Raw genomic sequence first — 24376 nt, 5'->3', positions numbered from 1 at the left:
AACAAGATGTGTATATTTTCAAATGACTGAATCAGTCATGGGCTAAACCGTCTGAGTCGGGGATGTCTTGCTCACAAAACATTGTCTGTCATATGAAACGAAATATAATCCTGGATTCTTTGAACTGCGAGATGAAAATGGGCCGTGGGTTTAGGAGACACAAGTGACACAACCAAGAACTGTTCAATAGTGCGTCATTTCAAATCAGCCATAAGCGTTGGTGGGGGTGAATCTCAGGCACGTACGCGACCATCAGCCGGAAAGTTTACAAAGACCGTGGCCAAAATTACTTTGTAAACCTCAAATTCAGTAGTAGGCGTTTCCTTGAGCACACATACATGTAATTTCTTTCTCTTGGGGGCATCCATAAAGTACGCACCAAGGACGATGAGCGAGGGTACCAGAGCGGGCGAGGTGCGTACGAGAAGGAAGGGGGAGGTTATCCTGAAGTGTACCTACGTAACCCGCGAAGCGCCGAGCTAGGTAGCCATCTTAATACTCCTAGATGAACAAGGCAGGTCAAGTCAAGTCTCCTGCCCAAAGACGCAGAGTGGGTGGTCCTTCCGAGAGTCGGTATCACGACCTTCTGATTATGATGTTACATGCTGTCAGAAAAGAAAGAAAATCGTCACGAACAAACTAAAGAACATAATTCATTTTTCACCACGGTACCACGATTATTTTATTCAATTTACAAGTTAAATACATTAATAATAATTACAGCTTTTGATAAAAGTAACTTGGTGGTCGTCACGAGCAAATGTACTCCGTTCTGTAGGCTATTCGGTAGACCATCGTATACGTGATCCTGAAAGATGATACGAATTTCCTTTAGCAAACAAATGAAATGGCAAAATCAGCTATATGTGTGTCTTTCGAAGCGTCATAAGATGAACTTGTGGCACTTGGTAGTGCATGTATTCAAAAACTTATTTCACAATTTTTGATGCATTCATTAACAGTTAAGTACATACTTTTACAAGGGCTTGGCAATCAAGTCATAGGCCTAGTCAGTGAGCTTGTTGTAGGTATTTTAAAACAGGGAGTTTTCGCAAAGCCCCGAAACGCCAACGTGAACACCGATAGTTCATCCTCATTACGATGTCGAACAATGCGATAGGCTTTCGCGTTGGCGTTTCGGGGGGGGGGCTTTGCGACAACTCCCTAATATTTTCTCTTTATGGCGTTTGTATACCTTGGTCGAGCGCATTGAGACCACCTCCAGTACCCACACCGCGTTGTCACAACCTGTCGTTCCTGCTTTCTGTACCCTCTGGCGTAGGTCGAAGTCTTCATTGTATATTTGCATCTCCTGAAACAATAAATTCACGTGTTTATTGTATCTTCTTGATTAACTGTAGGCGGCAGTAGCTGGCGGTCCAAAACATCCGATGATCATTTCATCATGCGAAAGGTTCTGTATTGAAACGGATAGAGCCAACCACTAAGTGATGATTGACACCGCTGGTCAGATTCGTCGATAACAATATGATGACCTTGGCCCGGTGTAAAATCTGTAGTTGTCCCCCATTTTTCGATGTTTCCCCTATTCTTCCCTTATTCACTCATACTCAGTCTTTCCGAATGTAGTACGCATTATAAATACTCTGTTACACATCGATATTACATGTACTTTTATTGCGATGGGTGTGCCATAACACACGATCACGTCGTAAAACTAATTTGCTATTCCGCCATCTATTAGATGTAAGGATTCTGCCTTTCCTATCAAGTCAACCATGTCTCGATGGTATTATCGTCTCTCACTCATTCACACGAGTTGAAACGTATCGATAACTGTATCAGAAGACTAATCCATTCTTACGCAGCTTCAAAGAGGACGGACCGGAAGAATTTCCAACCATGCTGACAGTACAATTTATAATGTTTATCAATGGCCGCCTTTGATGAAGAACAGTTTTCAAATAAAATCATTCATCATTCTTATTTCATATCTAGGTACAAAGGATTGCTCATAGTCATATTTTTTATCTTCTTCTTTGATCTTAACTGAAGCATGCTTTCTCATTCAACAGGCTGCAATCCGAAGCCACCACATTTTAGGTAAGGTTTTCATGAAAACCTCATCCACAAGCAAAGCCAGAGCTTTCATAGAAATTTCTTTCATGGACCAGATGGAAGACTCATTCAAAGGCCAGGTTTTCAAGGACGCCTCCTTCACATGCCCGGATTTATTGCAAACATCATTCACATGCCAGATTTTCATGAAAACTTCATTCACTGGCCAGATTTTTAAGGAAACCTCCTTCACATGCCAGGTTTTTATGAAAACCTCATTCACTGGCGAGGCGATTATGAAAACCAGGCCCGTTAAAGGACGTTCGCACCCCTAAACGCATCCGCTACCCCTACGAACCAACAAATTTCACCTTACCTGCCTTCGCAGCGCCTTCCATAATAACCAGGAGGACACTGACATCTATCAACACCCACGCACCGCCCGCCATTGAGGCACTGGTAGCGACACACGGCTGGAACAGACAACGACAGAGATGAATACGACGAGTCAAGAATCAAGCAATTTTATGTCAAACAATGTTTGCCTCAAAATACCCGCTGCTTTGTTTCACGACTTACTTTTGGAAGTCCACGGCAATCATCGGTTGCTGGTGGAAATTCACTTACATTCTTTCACGCATCACATAATGTATCTTTGTCAGAAATATTTTGGTAAACGTTGTCATATATGAATAATACGGAGAGGAAGATGAGCGATTTAGGGCACTAGAATATAGGAGTGTCAACCTTAATGGCAAGTTTATTGCTACTTCGTTTTGAGCTACCGGGCCCAGATCAAATATCACGCAAAGCATTTTTCCTCTTCAGTTCATATTCTGAAAAGCATATTTCCATTCACCAACCTACCTGTCTGACAATATTTTCCATTATAGCCGGGTTTACATTTACATGTTCCGGGCCCGGAACAAACTCCACCATTTTTACATGATATTGAGCAAGTATCTGAAAAAGAAGTTTTATACATGATACATGTATAGTTAAAAATAAAACAAGGTGTACTGCTACCATATTAATGTTGTTATTTTTTTGTAAAGGTTCGATCTTTCTTATACCTTCGGGGCGTTGGACCAAAACTAGAGAGGATACAACCATGAATGTCTACGAATATGATTTGCATGACGTATTCATATTTGCTCTTTCGCAACTTCAACGCAAAGTCGTTATTATACTGGTAACCAATGACAGTCAGTATCGATGAACGTTTCGGATGATAATTACTTACTTGGCGAAGGTAATTGAGAAAATTACAATGATAATGAGAACGATAATGATCATGATGTTATAAGAATGAGAATGATGATGATAATGATGGTGATCATGATGATGATGATAATGATAATGATAATGTTAGAACTAAGTAAAGTAATACCTACATTTTTCACAGTATCTCCCGCTGGTGCCAGCCCGACATTGGCAGTAATATGGGAAAAGACAGCGCCCACCATTCTGGCAAGCTGGGTTGCATATGACTGAAATGATGAAAATAATGATGTGTACAATTATATCATAAATGCGTATTTTTGACTTGTTGTTCAGTTGCAAATTACAGCTTAGCGAATAATAGTGTGGACGACATTCACCTGCGCTATATTGCGTTTTAAAAAAAGATATATGGCTAAGTTACGAACATGTGGGATTAGCTTGCAGCCCGCGGATCTTTTTATCCTTGGAACGCGTTTACAGAATCGATATCTCCTGTCGTGATGCAAAAAAGGGTGCCACATCAGCAACAAAAAGGTATAAATAAGGATTTGCCATCTTATTACTATTCCGTCTGCCCAAAATACAAAGATAACAGAACAGTAATCACCATGAGGACTCAGATTATCTGCCGGGTATCAAGGTATTGTGTTCTTCAAAGGTCAGAGCAACCTTCTTGCGGGGTGCACCTTGTAAGCTTACGTGTACTTGCGTTATAACTGATACCAGCAACTGAAAGTAATGTGCTTTGCTGACACCAATAATGCAGATTATATGTAGTTTGACCATTCTTGGTTTCTTGCAACAAGTCTGATATTATGTGGTCTGATGTCGCGACTGGCAACAATCTGGATCCAATGATGTTTTAATGTAACCTCGAGTCCCAGGGACAGAGCTTTGTATACGTGAGAACGATAAATCATTACGATTTGTATGCTGTGGGCTGACCTCTTCCCTCTTCCCTCTTCCTGCGACACGGCGACCGATGATCATGAACTTATACTTTTGGTTAGAAGTTGAGGATTTTGCTTACCATTTTGGCATCTGTTACCCGAAAAGCCACTCTTACAGTTGCAGCGATTCGGCGCAACACACGAGCCCCCATTGGCACAACCACTATCACAGATTGCTGAAAAAGAGAAATAGCCAGTTCTAGACATTCTACTCAGTGTTTACATTGAACAGAGAACTTGGGCGTGGAAATTACATGTAGGTGGCTTGGAGGATAATGTGCTGACTCGCCAACAAGCGGCGCCACATGTTGCATCACACTTAAGATGATCTCTTGTAACGATATATTTCGCTCGTGCTGCGAGGCGGTTTTTTAACAGGGCTTCAAACTTCGAATGAACTTCGAATGGGCTCTAGCGTACACATGTATACAAAGAGGGAAGAAGTATTAAAACATCTGAATAGTGTGCGTACGGCGTACAATAGGACAAGACAGCTGTACCGCTGCAAACACGGCAATATTATCAACACCACTCGCGGCAGCGCATAGGGTCAAGTCCAGTGGTCAGCGCCAGCAGATTAGGATACCTGATTTAGTAATGGAATCACTAATGTCATTGGGGATGCTTTAATCAAGGGGAGAATGGATCATTATCCCGTCACCTTATCAAGGCTGTCTGGCTGGGATAAAGTAAAGACATTTAGGCGATTTCGTCGCGTCCGATATTCCATCATCGATGACTCAGGACGTCCATACAGTGGTCAAACTGACTTGCTTCTGTGTTGTTAAACGCATCTTGGCCAATATCAAGGGTCTACATTCACCTAATACAGTAATGACGAAGAGTTCTTGGTGAGTTTAAATGCGAACTGGGCCTACGCCGAGATTAGGCGTAATAATGACCAAATATTATGTCATACTGTTACATACTGGCGATAACATTCAACAATCATGTTGTGTCATGTAGGCTCGTTTAAAAATACCATAAATTCAATGCTAAGTTTCATCGAAGCCGTTATGTCACTTTCTGTCTGACTCGTGTGCATCCGACCGTGAGCCCATTATTTGACTGGTGAGCTCTATTTGACCGTCGGCTTTTCGTGAATGGGTCAATATAAATCTTATTCAAAATCACAATTCGAATAGATGTGTGGATTTCTCTGACGTAACGTACTCAACTAGGCGCGTTGAATTTGGCTGTGCTGCTGGTTCGACAGACCGGTTTCGGGAACACAAGCGTTCGGTTGTGTCAACGCCAACAAGGCACATGTTTCTTGGTCGAAGCGCTATTTCAATATTGGTAAGTTCAGTCTGATTTCTCCGCAACTTTTTCTCCACAACTTTTGTGACTTTTGTTTGATGCTGAATACAATCTTATCTCGTCATTTTCATTCCTTGCAGATACCAAACATGTTGTCCTGTCTAGCACACCTAATGCTGCTCAAACCGGTTTATCACAAGATACGACATGAACACCATGGTGAGTTATTTTTCTCAATCGAAACTTCCTTGACAGCACATACATGTATTCTTATGAAACGTTTCATCTCTGCAGCAGTGGCGGATCCAGAAATTTGGGAAAAAAGCGTGGGGGGGGCGCTGCCCCACCAATGAGAACTTATGATACATGTAGAACCGAAGGTGCAATCCTGAAAACGAGGGGGGGGTGTAAAAATCTTGACATCTTGGGGAGAGGTGCCCTGAATATTCATTTCGCTGACAAAAAGGGATGACTGATGCGAGACCCCTAAATCCGCTACTGCTGTCCTGAAGATTTCCACACTCGGCTCAGCTCAGTGGCCTTTGAACGTGTTGAAAGGAGGACGCTGTGAGCCCATGCCCTATGTATTGTACTATATCGTTCGATCGGTCGTGTCTGACATGTTTTATGACGTCACACGCCACGTGCTTGGCGATATGTGTCACGTGCTAATAACACATTTTATCTCTTGACCAATCAGCCCTTGATACTGTGACATGTGATATGTATGGTACTATATCGTTCGATCGGTCATATCTGCCATGTTTTATGACGTCACACGCCACGTGCTTGGCGCAATGTGTCTCGTGCTAATATAACACATTCTATCTCTGAACCAATCAGCCCTTGATTCTGTGGCATGTGATATGTATGATGAGGACCTTAATTGTCTCAGAAAGAAAAGGCATAAAATCGAACATGGCAAAAATTACCAATCGTCTCATTTGACCTCTGTGCTGCCATCCGTGTAACGATCGACTATCAATCTATCCTATTCCATACGAGATCAGCATCCCAAAGCTTTGATAAACCCTGCCAGTTGTCCCCAGACTTGTGTGATGAAATGACCATAGTTTAGTGATACCCCCTCTTGTATTCAGTGGTATTAAAAGGACAACTGTTTTTCCTACAAAAATGTCTTCCAACAGGACCGTGACTTCTCCAAAAAGGAAAATTGAAATATCATTGAACTGCAATAAACAATGCACAAAAACTGGGTGTAACATTAGCCCTGCCTGCATTTCACAAGCCGTGTCCAAAACTGGCGAGATCAGCATAAGTGGCGGCGCATGGTGGCAAGCAGAGGTATTAACCTCCTGTCCTGGGAAATCCTATACCAGGTTGTTTTTTTAAGTATGTTTTGGTGGGGTCACGAAGCTGTTAAATGTGAAAAATGACAACAATACATTGGCCCCGCGGTCACTTTGTGGCTTTCGAAAGATATCCTTGCAAGTGTAGTTCCAGGAAGCTGCTGAAAGCCGCAACAAACCAGCAGCAAACAAAAGACTGACTTAAAATTTCTTTCGCGAGCCATTATATTCTGGTCACCATTGAGTTTTACCATTGAATAAATATCCACCTATAGCCCCTATAAGTATAAAGGTGGTGTACGAAGATAAATGTTGGCTATTTTGTTACCATTTTAATATCTAACTGTATACTGGGGCTTTTGAACCCCCTCACCTGTATTGAGGCTCTTGTACCCCCCCCCCCCCTTCCCTTACTTAGTATCTGAATCTTCCCATACATGAACCACTACCAGTGAAAGGGACTGGCTGGGTGCTGTAGAGACAATTGCAGGATTGCTATCAAATAGGCCTTCTACCAAGACGAATTTCTTGAAACGTGCGTGGATGGTATCATGGCCCAGGTCATTAATTGTGGAAAAAACAATGGATTGACCTCGACCAAATTAATTGGGTTTACCTCACTCCCGAAAAAAGTTGGAGAAATAAGGTGAAATTAAGAATGATAATACACCTCCAAATGGCTCCGACACCCTTCCCAGTGATCGTGAAAAAAGCTACATGTAGCTCTAGTTGCATTGAGAAAGGGTTGGGTTAGCGACACTTGCAGGGCATGGATTGATATGTGACCTTGTTGCGTGTAACTATAAAAGACTCAACACGCCTGCTTACCCTTTTCAGATTGCGAGTTAGCCCTTCTATCACTTCGATTTATCTACGTAGCTGTCATGCCGATGCGTTTTTCTTTCAGAAGCCCCGACGCCCCCTTGAACTTTCAAGAAATGGTTTGGTTTGGTCAAGGGACTGGTATTGGATCTGATATATTATCATTATTGTCACACCTTTTCGCTAAATATAAGGTCTTGAAAACTGTTTGGCATTACTCCTTGTGAGGTGTTACCCAACGTTAATGACGCCTGTCTGTATAAGTGGTACATACTTGACACCTATGGCGAAGGATGAGCCAGTTATTTTCGAGCTTGTACTTTGGGTGCATCTCGTTCCTCGGGTTGCATTGCGCCCGCGACCCCATAGGAGTTTCTGGTCTTGTCTCTTCGCCCCCAACCCCGATAAACTCTGTGTGCCGTGAACGAATGCTCATCAGGTCGACAGTTATTTGACGACGTAAATCCATCCATATTAACTGGCGCTGCGGCTGCGCTCAATAGACTCCGTTGGGGGGTCTGAGCCTGATAGGGTGTACCAGTCCAGCCGGTTATGTACGGTTGGTATGCTCTATGATATGGATCTCCAGCCACCTGTCAGCTAGGGGCAGACCCCAGTGTCTCAACCCTGGGTCTCAGAGGCGGTAACTTCTAATCAGGCAGCGCGCTATGTCGGGTTAGGCGACATGGGTTACCAGGGCATCCACAGCCAAAATGGTTTGCACATGGAGGTCATCGCGACCGACTTGTGAGGGGGAAGAAGTGATGTCCATGGCGGTTTCAAATTGATCTGACGCCCCCCCGCGTCTTTGGACTGGAGGGGTTCATGTGGCCAAATGCTGTCAGCTAAATCCTATCGTTAGCATCGTTCGCGGTACATGGAAACCCAGGGCATGGAACCCTTTTTGTCTTCAAGTTGCTTTTTTTCTCCTAAGGATTTCAATGATGATATATATATTTAGATCCACAGGTATAGTCAGTACATGTGGCGACTCGCCACATGTACATTTTTAAAGTTGTTTTCGAGCATTGTCAAAAGTTGTGAGAATAAATTTCCTCTTTGGACGTGTTTTTTCTTTACCAGAATGACAATCAAAAAGTTTGTCACTGGAGAATTTCCCCGTCCCCACCCCAGCCCTAGAATAATATACAGACTAGTATCATTGGACTGCACTGGTAATATAGGTCAGTCAAGAAAAATAAAATATATATTGGACTGTACTGGTAATATAGGTCAGTCACGAAAAATGAAATATATATTGGACTGTACTGGTAATATAGGTCAGTCACGAAAAATGAAATATATATATTGGACTGTACTGGTAATATAGGTCAGTCACGAAAAATGAAATATATATATTGGACTGTACTGGTAATATAGGTCAGTCAAGAAAAAATGAAATATATCTTGGACTGTACTGGTAATATAGGTCAGTCACGAAAATATCTGAAAGTCTGTGCCCCATTGTTGACGAATATAATATCGTGAGGACTTTATCAATAGTCACGGTCCCTGGCCCCTCCCACATAAAAATCAGTAGCAAGGTCACTGCAGGCAATAGCTTCAGTATTGTTATTGTATAAACATGTCTCAAACATTTAAACGGCCCTATTTTGTGGGTTCTTGCTGGGGTAATGATGTCCATGTCCGATTCTGCATTTTGTGGACTTGTAAATCAGTCCAGCAGTGACATTGCGTTTTGTGGACATGTAAGTCTGTCCCGCAGTACAAGTTTCACCCCAGCAATTACCAAAAAGACCTGCACGTGACCTTAAAGTAAATTTATGATAAGCAAACATTAATGCGGACTGCTAGTGTAACTATGCAAGTGTGGTCGAGACAAAACGCGATTGATTCATTGGAAGAAGGAAATCTGCAAAGAGTAGCTTGAACTGTCTGTCCAGCCCTCGTTTATGAAACAATTGGCGATTTGAAAGACGTCTCCTGAACAGATCGCCCATTGTTGACTGAAGCAGCATTCGAATTGTCTCCTATTTTTTCAGGTTAATAATTGCTCTATTTCGTGTGGTTTCGCTGTCCCTTGGTATCCAGTTGCCCATTCCGCATGAGTTGAAGATAAATATTCAGGATGCCAGATATGTGGAACACAATTGAGGTAAATGAGATAGAACTCGATAAGCTGGCTACAGTTGATGAGGCTTCAGGTCAATCATCATGTGACTGATATTGGGACAAACCCGAGGCAGGTTGACCACCATTGCCTTGCAATTCAATTTAATTTATTCATCTTATTAGAGCCAAATGAAGCTGTCACAGGCGTAAACATCTGTATAGACATATTACACATGATATGCTAATAGAAGATTTTTAATGTCATGAAAAAAAGCACAATTTCATTTCTTAAATTGTATATTTCAATGCTACTTCCCTTTCTATTCCAGACCAGACGTCAAGGGTCCTGATCAGGGAACACCAGTAACCAATGGAATTTACCATTTTCTTGTTGTAATTTATGCTGTTGGGTTGACTCTCATGAAAATTCCATCAAACATTGTTACTCTTTGTTTCAAATGAACCTTTGCCAAAAATGTGCTTATTCCCCATTGGGCTGAAATCAATAGCACTTTATGTATGTTATCGCTGATCCAAAATATTGCTATTTCTTGTTCCGTTTTCAATGTGGCAATAATTTGGTGATTTTTGTGACGTGATAACGGCTGATATATTTCACAGCACGAGGTGCAACAGCAATGGAGTTATTTGTCTGGGTAATTGTCTCGGTCACAGCAAAGAAGTGTTTCTACAATGCATTTTTGTGCCACATTTAATTTCTCAAAATGATGCAGTGATGCGCCTTATTGACACATTATTTGTTTTCAAGAGGAATTTGTTGTAGATCAATATCATTGCTCTGAAGGCTTTGTTTTCTCGAAATATCGGAATTAGTTTTTCTTACCTTTTTCTTAAGGCAGGCCTAATTTGATGCAAGGCCCAGAGAATGTTTTAGGTAGGATATTATTGATATTTTAGGCCCATATCAGTTTTTAGAACAATTTCCTCTTGACGACAATAAACGTCAATATCAAGTCTCTGCACCATTTTGATTGAGCGGTTTTGGGATAAAATATAAGAGAATACTCCATTGGTGTTAACAGACTATGACATTGTTTTGGTCAGCAATCGGTTCTTGCCACCTTGAAAGCGACCTGTGCATTGTTCAATTGTTATTATGGCATTGCCATTTGCCCTTGTCCCCCCACCCCTCCCCATCCTCATCGACACTGCAACACCCTCCACCCACCTGCATCTGATCCCTTTGTCCGATTGCGCAAGCGACGTTAGCAGTAACGTTGCGTTATTGTAAACGTTGCGTTATTGCAAATGTTGCGTTATTGTAATTATGTATTGTAGTTCGTAGTTCGTCGGGATTGCAAAACCTGCCTATTATATTCCAAGTTTTGCAGTATTTAGATATACATGTACTTGCCCAATAAAAGTTGCCATATCACAGCCTTCGTCTCTTGTCCTTCGGTCTCTGAGCGTGGGACTACTTATGAAAAGTTCGATTTACACACTACACTGTCTCCACTAACAATACACGGTCGACCTTTTCTGATTCCGCGAGCAGTCACTTCTTCTAATTTTTGCAGTAAGGTAGAATGGCCTTATGGTACTTCAACTAGCCATCACCATCCCACCAACATATTGATACCTCTTGCACGATCACTGGTTATGCCATCGCCGAGAAATCGGCTTGACTAAAATAGCCTGCACAGATTTAACTGATCACTGGCCAAGTGAATCAATATAATTTTCTTTAATATAGTGACCTTCACGAGATTATCCAACTGTCACTGACCTGACTGGCACTGACTGCCACTGTACCCCGGACGACACCTACAAGCCTCCCTTCCCACACACTGACCACCATTCAGGCAGGGCTTCGTGCACATGGCTGAAGAAAAAAGATAGAACTGTAATAATTAAAGACCTCGTATAAAGATTCCAATAGCACAACTGTTAGAACCCAAAGAAACTACTAAAAGGCTAGGCCCTTGTCACGCAACGAATCTGATTGGCGTTGCGTAGGCCAAGCACTGCCATATTTGGAACGATGATGATGATGACAATTACGATGATCACTTTATCAAAACATTTTTGACTTGATCAATTCAACCTCATGTAATTGTTCAACGGTTTTCTCGTTTTTCTGAGAATTGATAAGACCGAATCCACTGTACATGTGCAGTTCGCCAGAGTTTCAAGAGAAATGGTACTTACGCGTGCAGTATGGTGGCGCATAGCCGTATGGGCATGCGCACAAGCCAGGACGCATACATCGACCGCCATATTGGCATGGCGGGCTACAAATGGCTGAAATGTGTAAAATAAACTCAAGTAATGTCGGTGACGGCATCCAAATTTTGTCCTCTTTATATAAAACCGTATATATGTCTCGAGCTTCCGCATAGAGTGTTCGAGGTCGCGTCAAGAAACGGGGTAGCAATACCTCGCAGCGAGTTGGCACTTAAATATCCAAATTTGTCTTCATTTCCAATATCACACAATTTTGCCGCGCCACCCTTTTCTAAATTTCTGGATTCGCCACCGTTATTTGAGATCTGCTGATTGACGTATTCAATTACTTTTTCTGGGCATCGCCGTTGTGCAGAAAGCAACTTCAAAGGATGTGAAATGATGGAATTAGAAGCAAACTGCCGTCATCGTTTTGCGATGCTATCGGAAATCGGAGGACTTAGAACAGCGTTAATTCCTCAAAGACAGACTATTTAAGGTGACTGTAAGTCAGACCTGTTTGGTTCATTCACGTCAGTCGTCCTGCTATTTCTAGGACGACAGGTTCGACAAATTGAACTCTAATGAGACGGGAAGAGTTCAACAACCTAAGTGCACCTTGACATGTACTTTAAGGGGGAAGGCCGGGGTACGAAAGGTTCGGTTTTTTAGTCAAATCGCTTCCAGTGTGGCCGCAATTTCTCCAAACAGGACTATAAATGTGGATAGAAAGGAAATAACTTGGAAGCAACAGAAAGAACAGCATGTAAAGCCTACCAGAAAAACACAGGCCACTTTTAAATCATCAGTGGCAAAATTCCGGCTTTAGATATCATCATATTGTAAGAGCAGTGTTACTACAGCCTGCGACGTTTTTTGACAATTTAATACGAAGCAAAGTATGGAATTATCCACCACCAACGTTAAAGTGCACTGGAACCTCCCCTCTTGTCCCTTTAAAATGCCTCGAGATAAGACAGCATTCATATCATTCGATATCCATTAGCGTGCTCAATTACTTGCGCTGTTACTACTCGCGTGAGCAACACAGCATTCGGTTACTCCTGTGAAATCACAACTGTATAAGGCTTTTGGTCCCCTGGCCAAAGTAACTCATTCGCCGATAATGAGTAGGTTACTTAGGGATACAATGCAATGTCCGCCTCACGTGATTTTTATAAAAATTGGAACCCAGATTGGCGATGTTTGAAAATCAGCTCTTCCTTGTCCAAAATTTGCTATTTCGCATTACCGACCACTATGTGAATGAAATCGCCGAAATGGTTACCTTGTTCGCACTGGCTCCCTCTATAGCCAGCTGGACATGAACACACATTGGGCAGTTTACACTCTCCTCCGTTATGACAACCAGGGTAGCAGGCAACTGGAAGGTCAAGTACGAAGGTCAATATTACGTGATAAGATCACATGATTTGCGATTTGGGACAAATTTGAGTATGGTTTTCGATATATTTTACCATAACGAGACCGGGGAACTCAATGTAGAAATGGAATATCTGCAGAGTCTCAGAGTGGACGTGACAAGAGACTTTATGCTTGTAGGTATCGGAGAAAGAGGCATTGGATTTATCGAACCAATATCAACCTGCAGATCGCTTCAACAGTGCTTCCATCTTTGCTTTTCGAGTCGTACGCATCAAATCATGTTTGGTCCGGGATTGTCACTGGGTGCAAATTGCTGATGTTTCATAAAATGGGTTGAAAACCTGGGAGAACCATGACGACAATGGGGAGGAGGAGGAGGATAATATCTCTGTTAACCTACCCGTTTCGCACTGGACCCCAAAGAAACCTGTCACGCATGCGCAGCGCCCAGTGGAATAATCACATGATCCTCCATTCAGGCATGGCTTTGAGCACTTGACTATAATATGAAAATTGAAGTTGAAAGTGAAAGTAAAGTACAGAATCTGCACTGTATTTTGATGCAGATATATCGCACTGAGGTTTAAGGCACACCTATATACGTGTTCAAACTGTACGAAATCCAGATTATAAGTGCACGGAAATGATGTTGTCAAAAGTCGTCGGTAGCTGTACTCTATACTGAGAGTGCGTCGCCCGTTGACGCTAAACGGAAAGTCTCAAAAAATACGGGATAAAATGACATGTTTGAACTGATTCGACGAGATGCTATACATATACATGTATGTTCGGTCGACATAAAACTTACCTGGACAATCACTTTGGTTGCACTCCCCCGACTCGGTACTAGCTTCCCCTTCCTTCAAGCATTCTTTCAGCGACAGTTCGTTATCGGTGCAGAATGCTGTCCTAGTTCTCTTACCCTCACCGCACGTTACACTGCAGGGTGACCACTCTGACCACGCACTTTCCACTGAAACAAAACAGTAATAGCACGAACTAGATTTGGAACCTTCGATGACCTATTCTTTGACAAATATAATTTTTTCCATCAGCTTCCAATATATTCGCGAGGACAAAAATCGCTCCCGGCCCGGTCGTTTGTGGGGCTCTTTAGTGTCATCCCACGTTTCTGTCACAAGTTTATCACACAGCCAACGTTACTTTACCTTTCGGCTCCTTGCCCGAGCCTTCTTCTACCGTAGACCCGTCTCCCTTACCACTCCCTTCAACTTTGTCTCCACTTCCAACGTCAGCGCCATCACTGATCTCCTCGTGCTGAAGAAGCAAAGTTATAATGATCAACAGAGTAATTCCCACAAGTCGTTCCATTTTTCAATGCTATGCTGTCCTTTTTTACACTCTACCCCAGATAAGCAGACACGTTAGACAAAGTCTGTCTTCCTCTTCAGATGTAGATTCTTATTCCACATTATTTGGGTTTGCAGAGCAACATCCACTCCAAGTTCCTTCCAAAGTTATACTTTAGAGTGAGATTATTTGAGAAATTATAAGAGCAAATAATCCAGGTAATCGGCTGTAGCAACTGCAGATGCGTCCAGATGCACGACCAGGTTGGTTTGTAAACAAATGTCGGTGACTGATATGAATGAATGAATGAAAATCAGAGGTATGGAGGTTTCATTAACCTTGCAAGGAATGTGCATTGGTACATGTATACACTTTTTGCCATTTATCATAACTGTTTACTTACGATAGGCGAAACAACAGAGCTGCACTGTTTCCTTGCAACATCCGGGTCTTCCACGATGATAGCCTGCTCAATGTCGCCTTCAAACAGCGTCCCACGTGACTCGTCTCCAAATATGGAACCTAATGACGTAATAGTATTGACGCCAATGGTTGGCCGAGGACCACGCTCCAAAGGTCGCGTTACCTCTAATGAACAGTCATAAATTAAAGTCACTGTATCTTTTTTGACACTATAAGCTACCTGGTGCCATTTTCCGTCACTAGGATTTACAAAAAATCGTGGGGAGCCTTTCCCCGGAAGATTGTCCTTGTCTGAGTAATAAAAGACCGGGTTTATTCCGGCTTGTATGCTGAGTCTGAGCGTCCCATCCACGTCATTTATTGTTATAACATGACCCTGGTTATGAAGTTTTGGTTTTATTGTTAATAATATTGAGAAATCCGTCGGGAATTTCTTAGGATATATTTTTGTCGTGTACGTATTCAATATTGATGGCTGTTGTATGTGGAATGCTTGGGGGCGAGATGGTGTGATAGAGACGCCTAGCGGGAACGAGCGTAACGACAAGATGGAAATCAGGTCCTTTACCCCTGAAATATAAAGTACAGTAGACGATTACGTTAAAGGAAGATCGGGCTAATTGACGACTGTATCTTTTTGCAAATTCGCCGAAAATGTGAGTTAAACGGGAAATACAAAAGATAACAATGCTAATTGCAAACATCTAATTTATCTTATCGGCCATCACAAGGCAACGTACCTTTGCATTGAAATGTATTGCACGATCTTCGCTCACCGCTTCTACCTTCACAGGTTGTTGGTGCGACCTTCATGCAGTCCCTGGAACGAGTTTGGCTGCCCCCTTTGCATGTTTGGCTACAGGGCGACCAAGAGGACCACGGCTTCCAACCTGAAGAAGAAGAAAAATACATCATGTTACATGTTAGGTTTTTTAGGACGGACATGTGACGCATTGTGAGTATTCAATCCTGATATGTCTATATTCCTCGCGCCACTCCAACAAATAAAACTGGGAAAAAACTAGCTTGGAGCTATTTTGTTGACGGTCATTGAATAGAAAACGCAACCGAGCCGGGTACACAGCGTCAACACGCTTTTATCGACCTATGTACAATGAACGATCTAATCAAAACTGGAGAAATTTATTTTCAAACCTCCCAGCATCTTATTTTGAATTCTCACTGCTTATTTAGAGTTTGTTTGATATTTCACGCCATGACCTTCCATGAAATGTTTCAAAATTCTGTTTTCGGCTCAATCAGTATATCAAAGGAACCAACTTTGACATTTAAAGAATGGGGCTTAAAGAGTTAAAGCCAATTCCCTCCTTGAAGTCAAAATACGACGCCAACATATTAACCTCTATTATAGTCCTAAATAAAGTGGAGACCCTCAGACCTACTTCATATTCAAGTAATGGCACTTTAACTAAAAGAGTGTTGTGCCACACGAATAATTTCAAAAAGCATAAAACAAACCGAAATGCCAAAAGCAGATTAAAAACCATTACACCGTTTTAGCAAGCTCAAGTCTCATTGTAATTGAGAAAATCTTTTTTGTAGGTAACTTCAAAGCTACGGCCCTTTTTCCTCTAATTTAGATTAAGGGGGAATAAGCTGATAAGATGTATGTTTGGAGGTTGTTCAACAGGAATGCGCTATGAGAAATGCCTTTTTGATCTGACCGAGTTATAGGCTATTTCAAGAACATACGGATTTCATACTGTTAGCTGCCAATCTGTGATCATTTACATTTGCTCATTATTCAAGGTTCCATGTTGATGTCAACATGATGACACTTGTATGTTGAGTCGCTTCCTAGGTGAGGCTGTTTTTTTTCTGAAAACCTCCAAGCGGGCGGGGTCCTGGGGACGTCGAGCATCATTACACCCCCTGTATAGAGAGGGCCAGAGATAACTGGTTGTCCCCAAATATCCCCTAGTCACTTACCCCAGGGGTATCATAATTTTAGCCCCTCAACCTGAAACCCTGTAATTATCTATTTCTGGCCCGGTCACAATTATGGAAGGGTCGGGTTAACTGATTTTCCTTTGTTGAAGGGAGTGCAGGTGTGGCCAGCCATCATGGTCCTTTATTATCTGAACATCTCATGATCTATTTAACCGGTACCCAAAAAAGGATGGCGAGTCCAGAACGACTTGCTGGACCTCTTCATCTCAGCAGCGGCAACCATGATCGAATGCGACAGAAATCTTTCTTGCTGTGCTTACCGCAAGTACCGGCGACGGGAATCGGTAATCGCCGCGACCTGCGACAAATATCACTAACTCCAGCGATTACCGGTCTTACCCGCAAGGCGAAAGATCGTTATCTCGGGCGCTAAAGGTTAAGAAATTGGCGTACATCACATCAACACAGAGTTGGGGTTTCGTCTACCGGAAGGGTTATAGGACAATTTGTGTATAGTATCTGCATGTACGATGGTATGAGGGGGTCATAAGTGCAAGGCATAACTGCAAGTCACGCTTGATATGAGGCGTTGGATGTTAGACTAATCACGCCCTTGCCTTGGAGATAAAAGTCATCTCATGTAATGAAAGGGTTAAAACATGCGAAGCGGTCATCAAGCTTTTTGACAGTATTCTACAAACGGAACTAAAGCCCTCGAAAGGAACATCGCATTGTTTATACTTCCTCTTCAGACCCTTTCACAGCTATCAAGAGAACGTGCAATCACCCCCTCAAACAGCCAAAATGGGACAAAGACCCTTGATCAGTGCCCAACAGTCCGAATGACCCCCTCTGCGTCCTTTTTTCTCGGTAATCCAATAGGTCCTTAACCTTTCAATACAAGGCATTTTAAAGTTATCAGCCGTTTTTCTGGTTCCTGGGTTTATTCTGCCCCTGTCGTCGTGTTGACGACCCCCTGCCAGGCCCTTCGTCTAACAATAATATTTTCCTAATTTAGCCTGTCGACATGTGTCATACATTTGCAAATCACTGTCTGACAAGCTGTTAGCAAATTGGTGTGCAGAGAGACAAGATTTGAAGGCAAATATCGCAGCAACAAGTGGTAACACCAACGGTGGCGATACCAACAAAATTGTGGGGGCGAAATGAGAAGTGGGTCAAAAATTTGCATTCCCCACATCCTCACGCTGCACACATCAATGTCTCTACTGGACACATTTTTGGGATATTTTCCGACATAGGCTACCAAACGACGTAAAACGAAATTAGCTTGCCGAATGCAAAACGGTGTTGCGTGTTGTAAAGACCATTTTCTCCAGCAGCCTCAGTGCAATGTACACTTCCTCAGTGCAATATGCGTTCACTCTCATTCTGTAGGTTAATGGGGTACGGATTTCGACGAATCTATACATGTATTTTCCATCAAGACATTTTCGTCGTCAAAGAGTTAAGAATGTGTAGACCCCAGGAGCACTTCATCATCTAGTTTACAACAAAACAACAATGGTTTACAGACGAAATATGGACGCCCATACGGCGAATAAACGCTGGCCATTATCGCACCATGTTGTTTTTCTTGTTCGCCATTGTCGTCTGCCTGTACGCTCTTCAGTGCGGAATGCCCCGCTCGTAAAATGGAAGCATAGTGCACCGAGTGTTGTATCAAGAGATTAGACTGAGCTGACCACAGGTATTCTCTGAACAGACTGATATCTAAGGACAATCTCTCGGTCATGGCAGTATTCTAAGCCAAACTACATTTCAATTCAAACTAACTGCACAGATAACAGGATTTTTAACGTTGCGCCGAACATAAAGTTAATCAACTATAAATTGAAGTTACTTTTATATAAAGTCTACACATTTGTATAAAATCTTGTTACTTCTTATTACGCAGCCCATTCATTATGCTGATACGATCCTAAGATAGTGACCTAACGTTAAACAATGTTACACATGGACCGACCTTTTTTAAATCAAATTATAATCCAACTAACTGACCAACTATCCCACCCAAAGATCTTTAAGGACGTATTTCCCTGTTGCCGAAAACCTGCTCCCCACGCACGACTGAATATGAACGGTGTACCCCATTAACTGTAATGTAATGAGAAGGTCGCTGATGAGTTAAAAGTCTTCAAATCTTGACTCAAAACAAAATATCGAACGCGCATGCTAAAGAAGAAGCAGGTTCGCCAGTCCATCAAAAACGGAAGCTGGGTTGGCCTGAATGTGCACCACAAAGGGCTGGCTATTCATGTCCAAAGATTCAAGTGCAAGTGAATGGAAACAAGCACCAATCAATGAGATGAAGCCTCAGTCAAGAGATTCAAAAACACTCGAAATACAATGATACGTGCTGGACATTGAATCGTTTTGATTGTGCGGGGTTTCGCCATCCTGTAGTCGCCATATTGGCGTCACATGTCATAAATGGCATCACGTGACGATCGGTGAACATTTCAAGGGGAAAATGAAAATGATAGATCAACACTTGAGAGGAAAAGCGTGTGGCTTTGTTTCTCTTTTCAACAATGTACAGCGCGTTTAAAGCAGTAGCTTAGTACTGTCAACAACAGTGTGTTTTAGACGCTTGATTTTTTAGACGGACATTGTGTATCTTTGTGTAGTACTAACATAGTGATTGGTCTATCAGAAGAGATAGAAGTGTAGTATATGCTACCCGCTGAACCAAATGCTTTCGGAATCTTATTAGTTCGAGTGACTTGTTATGAAAATATTTACAGCAGGTACAAAAGACACTATGATTTAAACGTGAAATTCATTCATTTAGTGTTGATCGTTTCTGTATACTAAACTAAGTACCCTAAGTAAAAAGACCCTTACTCCGACGATGAATTTCCGTACCCAACTGTCTGAAGGTACTACTTCATTAGATAATGCGTTGTCAATGATATTAGACTGGTGTCTGGAGAGGTTACAACTTCAACTAACAATACGGAGGTGCATATGTGATCTCGATATTCAGGTGTAAGCCAACCGGTGATATTTCCTTTCATAGTCTAATGAATTATCTTCTCATGATAGGATATACCTATCAATGGCTAACATCTTGACTGACATCCCGCTGTTCAAATATGACAATTATTTCACTAGCAACAAGACTCGGTATTAAAATACTCAAGTGGTTTAACCTATCATTAAACCATACACCAAAATCTCAATAAAACGAAATCATTTTGTGTACTATTTGTGTGAAAATAACTCATACAATGTCAGGACTAAATTGTTCGGAAAGGACGACTGTCGTGGCTGTGAAGGAATGCTTTATCGACTTGTCGCGACAAGTCACCGAGACAACGGAACGACTAAATGAGCTATGGGCTCGTCTCAGATTCTGTAGCAAGTGAACACAAGGCCGGGTATACATCTCCCCGCCAACAAAATCCATGTTGAGAATGGGCGATTGAGGAAAACCACTGGTGTTGGCGAGAAGCAAGCATAGTTGAACTCGTTAAAGCTGCACTTTAAGAAATTTGAAGTGCACCGGTTACAACCAAGGACAATCTACTAACTTCTAGTGTTATTTGCAGTAAAAGTCAAAAAATTGTCTATACGGTGGTGGATAATTTTTGAAAATTTTAACATATTGTTTTTTTATTGAAAATCTCATCCATCTCAACTATATAGATAGAACGGTTTAGCAAAAAAACAGTTAAAAATTCCTTTTAATCGGGTAGATTTATTGTCAACGGAAAATGTGCTTGGCGAAAATCGTTGTCATGGGGGTGACAGCTTCTATATTAACTCATGGAAGACACCAACTAACTAGGTCTGTGTCTTATCGCATCGATCTTGCCAAGTCATCGCGAAAGGTAGCATAATAATGCTTGTCAAGAGCTGAGAAAAACATCTGATTTTATCTACCCGGCGTTCAAATCTTTTATGTGGGACCTTTTATGTTGCGTTTAAGACGCGAAAGCTGTCTGCATGGGGAGATATCATGTGTTCTCTCACCGCGGAACAAGATTTTTCGTGATATGAAGATTTTGAATTTCGATATAAAATGCATTAACCCCCTAACGTTTCAGACGAATAAGCTTCAGAGAAAAAGGAACATTGCATCATTGGGATGATCAATAAGAGATGGCGGGCAGATTTTTTGTATCAATTTGATGTCATCACTTTTGAAAAATCTACTTGTATCTGTAACAGGATTTTCGAACTTCGTTTTATGGCTGAAAACGAATTAGAGTATGTGATCTATTTCTTTAAGCATAAGCTACCCAGTCCGATATAGCTGTCCTTATCAAAGCAATGCGGTTATTTCAAATTGAACCTTCGCCTCATGGGTATTTTTTATCTTGAACCTCTGATGCATGTTATTTTTAACACTTGCTTTCAAAGAAGTAAAACGCGTTGCTGGTAGCGTACCAAAAGCGATCTGGCCGGAGGAGCGAGTAACACATGGAGAAGATAGCCAGATCTTGGTCAGAACCAACACGCGTGAGTAATGCACCCTGCGAGCGTTGATTTTGCTAATAATCGCAGCATATCACCAGAACGCTCCAAACACCTTATTGTCAGTTTTCCGTCCGTTTTGACGCTTTCCTTGAGAGACTTTGTTAATCCCTGTGGAAAACCCAAACAGTAGCTTTGCTTTCCGTTAATCTCATCACTCGCTTTGATACGTGTCCTAAAGTTGTCCCATTTTAGAACACTCTCACGCACCAGGCTTATACGGTTAATTTGATATCATATCAAGCGGTAATGCACATTCGCCGGTGGCGGAAGCCGAGATGGACCCATGACATTAAATTACGCTATGATATTATTTGATGATGGTGGGCTATTTTAACGAGAAACAACGGCTAAATATCAAGACGAGTGAGGAGCAGAAGTCGTATTCGCAATCCGATCGTAGTTCGTCTAAACCTCATGATTTAAGGGCAAAGCAACCACGTTGATGGCCGATTCGTCTGAATTTGGCAAACCATACTTGTGTATTTATACAGTTTTCTGCACTAAATGTAGACATTTCTCTTGTTAACTTATGTTGAAGTCCACATATTACCAGAAGAACATGTGCTCTCTCGTTGCACTCTGACCCAGGCTATAGTCGCCATCAGGAATAACGAGCAACATTCACAAACTCAACGTAGCCTATAATTTTCGTCTTCTATCGTAGCGTCCGGACAATCGCATGATATGAATTAGCGCGCGGGGGTCGAGATGGCCCGAGGCCACAAAATCCTGTTTTAGCTATAAAATTGTTCATTGAACCTTAGAAACCGGTACGCTGACTGGTTGACTCTACAGGGAGGTCTATAGCAATGTTTTGATCGTTGTCTACCCGAAAATAGTTATTATATTCAAGTATGCAGTATACCAAACTGGTAATTTTTGAATTTTCGATTGGTAACCCGTAATTTCAAATTGTATCAATGGTATAACTGTTATGAATTAGCTGAGAGAGAATTCGCTGGTAAACGTAAGGTGACTAGGTACTGTACGTTCCATGAGTTTGTTCTGGTGATAAAATCAGTCTAAGCTCACGGTGCGCAGGACCCACCCCGGGCAGCTTTGTTGGCGAGATATCATCATGTGAAAACAACACTGCATCTCAGACATGTCAGAATGATATCTTGGAATACCAATGGAATCATATACGTGTACGAACTAAACGTTGAACCACCTTGAACATTTAAAGGGGACGTAGGCTTAAACACGATTTGATATAAGAGCGGATAATATTGTCGCTGCTGCGCTGATGAGTCAGGTCCTCGGCCACATCAACAATAGAAATACGAAGGATAATTCATCATTTTTAGATCACAACAGACATATTGAAAAAAAGGCGCGCTGGCAAAATATTTCCAAATGGATGAAATATTACTGCGATACTCAAGTCCGACATAGTGTAATTATTTTTGAGATGATCAGACCACTTGATATAAATTGTCGAATTGATAGGATTTGTGCAGTTTTTTTAAACACTATTTCGCGTCTTTGTCCTTAGTATTTTGCCATGATTGATTGGGAAAAATGAAGAAGGAACATGGATGATTAAAGGGTTGTCTGCATCTTGCCCGGCTGGCTCTCTCGGCGGCGAGACAGTGATATCTCCAATCGAACCTCTGGCACGATCGTCTTGGTATAATTTCATTACCCTCTCGAAACTGGCAAATAACCTAATATTCCTAGATGTTGAGTTATTATAACTTGTCGCAGAAGTGGCATCAATTCTCCTCAGTGTCTTCATATTTTCATTACTGGTCAGGATATCCTTACAACTGATTAAGCAGTTGACTTTATTGAATGATTAGTTTAGTAGCGCCCGGACCGCTGCGGGATTGAGACAGAGTCTTAGACTATCCCGCGATTTGTGGATAAACTAAACAGTGGAAGGCGTCAGTGGTGAATGTAGGTGATGTTTATAAAAATACATTAACCCTACGATTACTTGTCGACAGAAGAGTATGTTTGTACTTCATGTTGTAAGGTGTCATCGAAAAATGTAATTAGGCGAATGGCCTCACTTTCGGCTGTTATCCTTTCTTCGTTATTTCCAATAAGAACGCTGTATAGGCGTACACCAAATATACTTTTTAAAATATCAAAATATGAGAGAACCTTTGACAAGTCTTTCATCACACAAGCTAATATAAGCTAGCTACTAGTATACATATATCAGTAGCACTAACGTGAAATAGGACGGTATTTATATTATTTTGTATATGTATAAACATGGATGCTATTACAATGAATGCAATATTCCGATACGTATAATTCTCCCTAGCACTGTCTGTTAAGTTACTTACCTAAGGCCCTTAGCACCTCCTGCTCATTCTCGATAGTATAATCTGCAATAGCTCCAAAGATATCATCATATTTCGCCGACAGCCTCCCGTTAAAAGTCGTCAAGAAAAACATATAGGATTCCCCCTTATTGACGTCAGCGTAACACATTGTCTTATCACCAAAATTACTGATATTATAAACATTTCCTTGCGGTCCGCTACCTGGGATTGTTTTAAGAATATTATCCCCTTTCAAGACGTTGAAGATTTGAAACTGGGCCGAATACGTGTCCGATGACGTCCGTGCAGCTTTGAAAGTGTTTTGCACGTAGCCTGTGACGACGAGGTCTGCGAGTAAGGCCCTTTCTTCCACCCCTATCGGCTCCCAGCCGTTCAGCAGCAGAATACATCCGCGGCTGATTAGAACGCCCCAGATGAAAATGAACCCAAGAAGACATTGTCTTTCGAAGCGCATCGTGTATCCAAATTTACCCAAGAAAATCTAGAAGGTAATTCGTAAGTGAAATGTAGTAGTTGTCCGCGGTAGGAATCCGCAGCATGTCGCATCACGGTATTTTTTCATAAGGACACAGATATTTGTTTTGGTTTACTCCAAATAATTTTCGAAGATCCGGTGCTAAATGTAAAATCATGGAAAAATGGTGAAATCATCGCACCTGCATGCAGAAAGTGACAGAATGTATGGTCTTCTTCCTGTCAC

The 24376-nt window shown here is 41.8% G+C and overlaps 1 protein-coding gene across 1 annotated transcript in view; it reads right to left on the bottom strand.

Moving 5' to 3' along the window:
* Window positions 1-656: 656 nt before the first annotated feature.
* LOC135497578 (uncharacterized) overlaps window positions 657-24376 on the bottom strand; it is a 40453-nt gene continuing 16733 nt past the window's right edge. Inside the window, exons 13-26 of the mRNA XM_064787335.1 lie at window positions 15703-15852; window positions 14943-15532; window positions 14398-14506; window positions 14037-14201; window positions 13629-13727; window positions 13131-13226; window positions 11828-11920; window positions 11406-11501; window positions 4274-4369; window positions 3414-3509; window positions 2887-2982; window positions 2396-2492; window positions 1196-1312; window positions 657-808 (exon numbers count right to left, since the gene is read on the bottom strand). Of these exons, the coding sequence (XP_064643405.1) occupies window positions 751-808; window positions 1196-1312; window positions 2396-2492; window positions 2887-2982; window positions 3414-3509; window positions 4274-4369; window positions 11406-11501; window positions 11828-11920; window positions 13131-13226; window positions 13629-13727; window positions 14037-14201; window positions 14398-14506; window positions 14943-15532; window positions 15703-15852 (1958 nt within the window). The 3' untranslated portion in view covers window positions 657-750. The remainder of the gene's footprint in view (window positions 809-1195; window positions 1313-2395; window positions 2493-2886; window positions 2983-3413; window positions 3510-4273; window positions 4370-11405; window positions 11502-11827; window positions 11921-13130; window positions 13227-13628; window positions 13728-14036; window positions 14202-14397; window positions 14507-14942; window positions 15533-15702; window positions 15853-24376) is intronic.

Source organism: Lineus longissimus, chromosome 13 (genome assembly GCF_910592395.1).
Source record: "Lineus longissimus chromosome 13, tnLinLong1.2, whole genome shotgun sequence".
Lineage (NCBI taxonomy): Eukaryota > Metazoa > Nemertea > Pilidiophora > Heteronemertea > Lineidae > Lineus > Lineus longissimus.
This window is presented reverse-complemented; position numbering and strand designations above follow the sequence as displayed.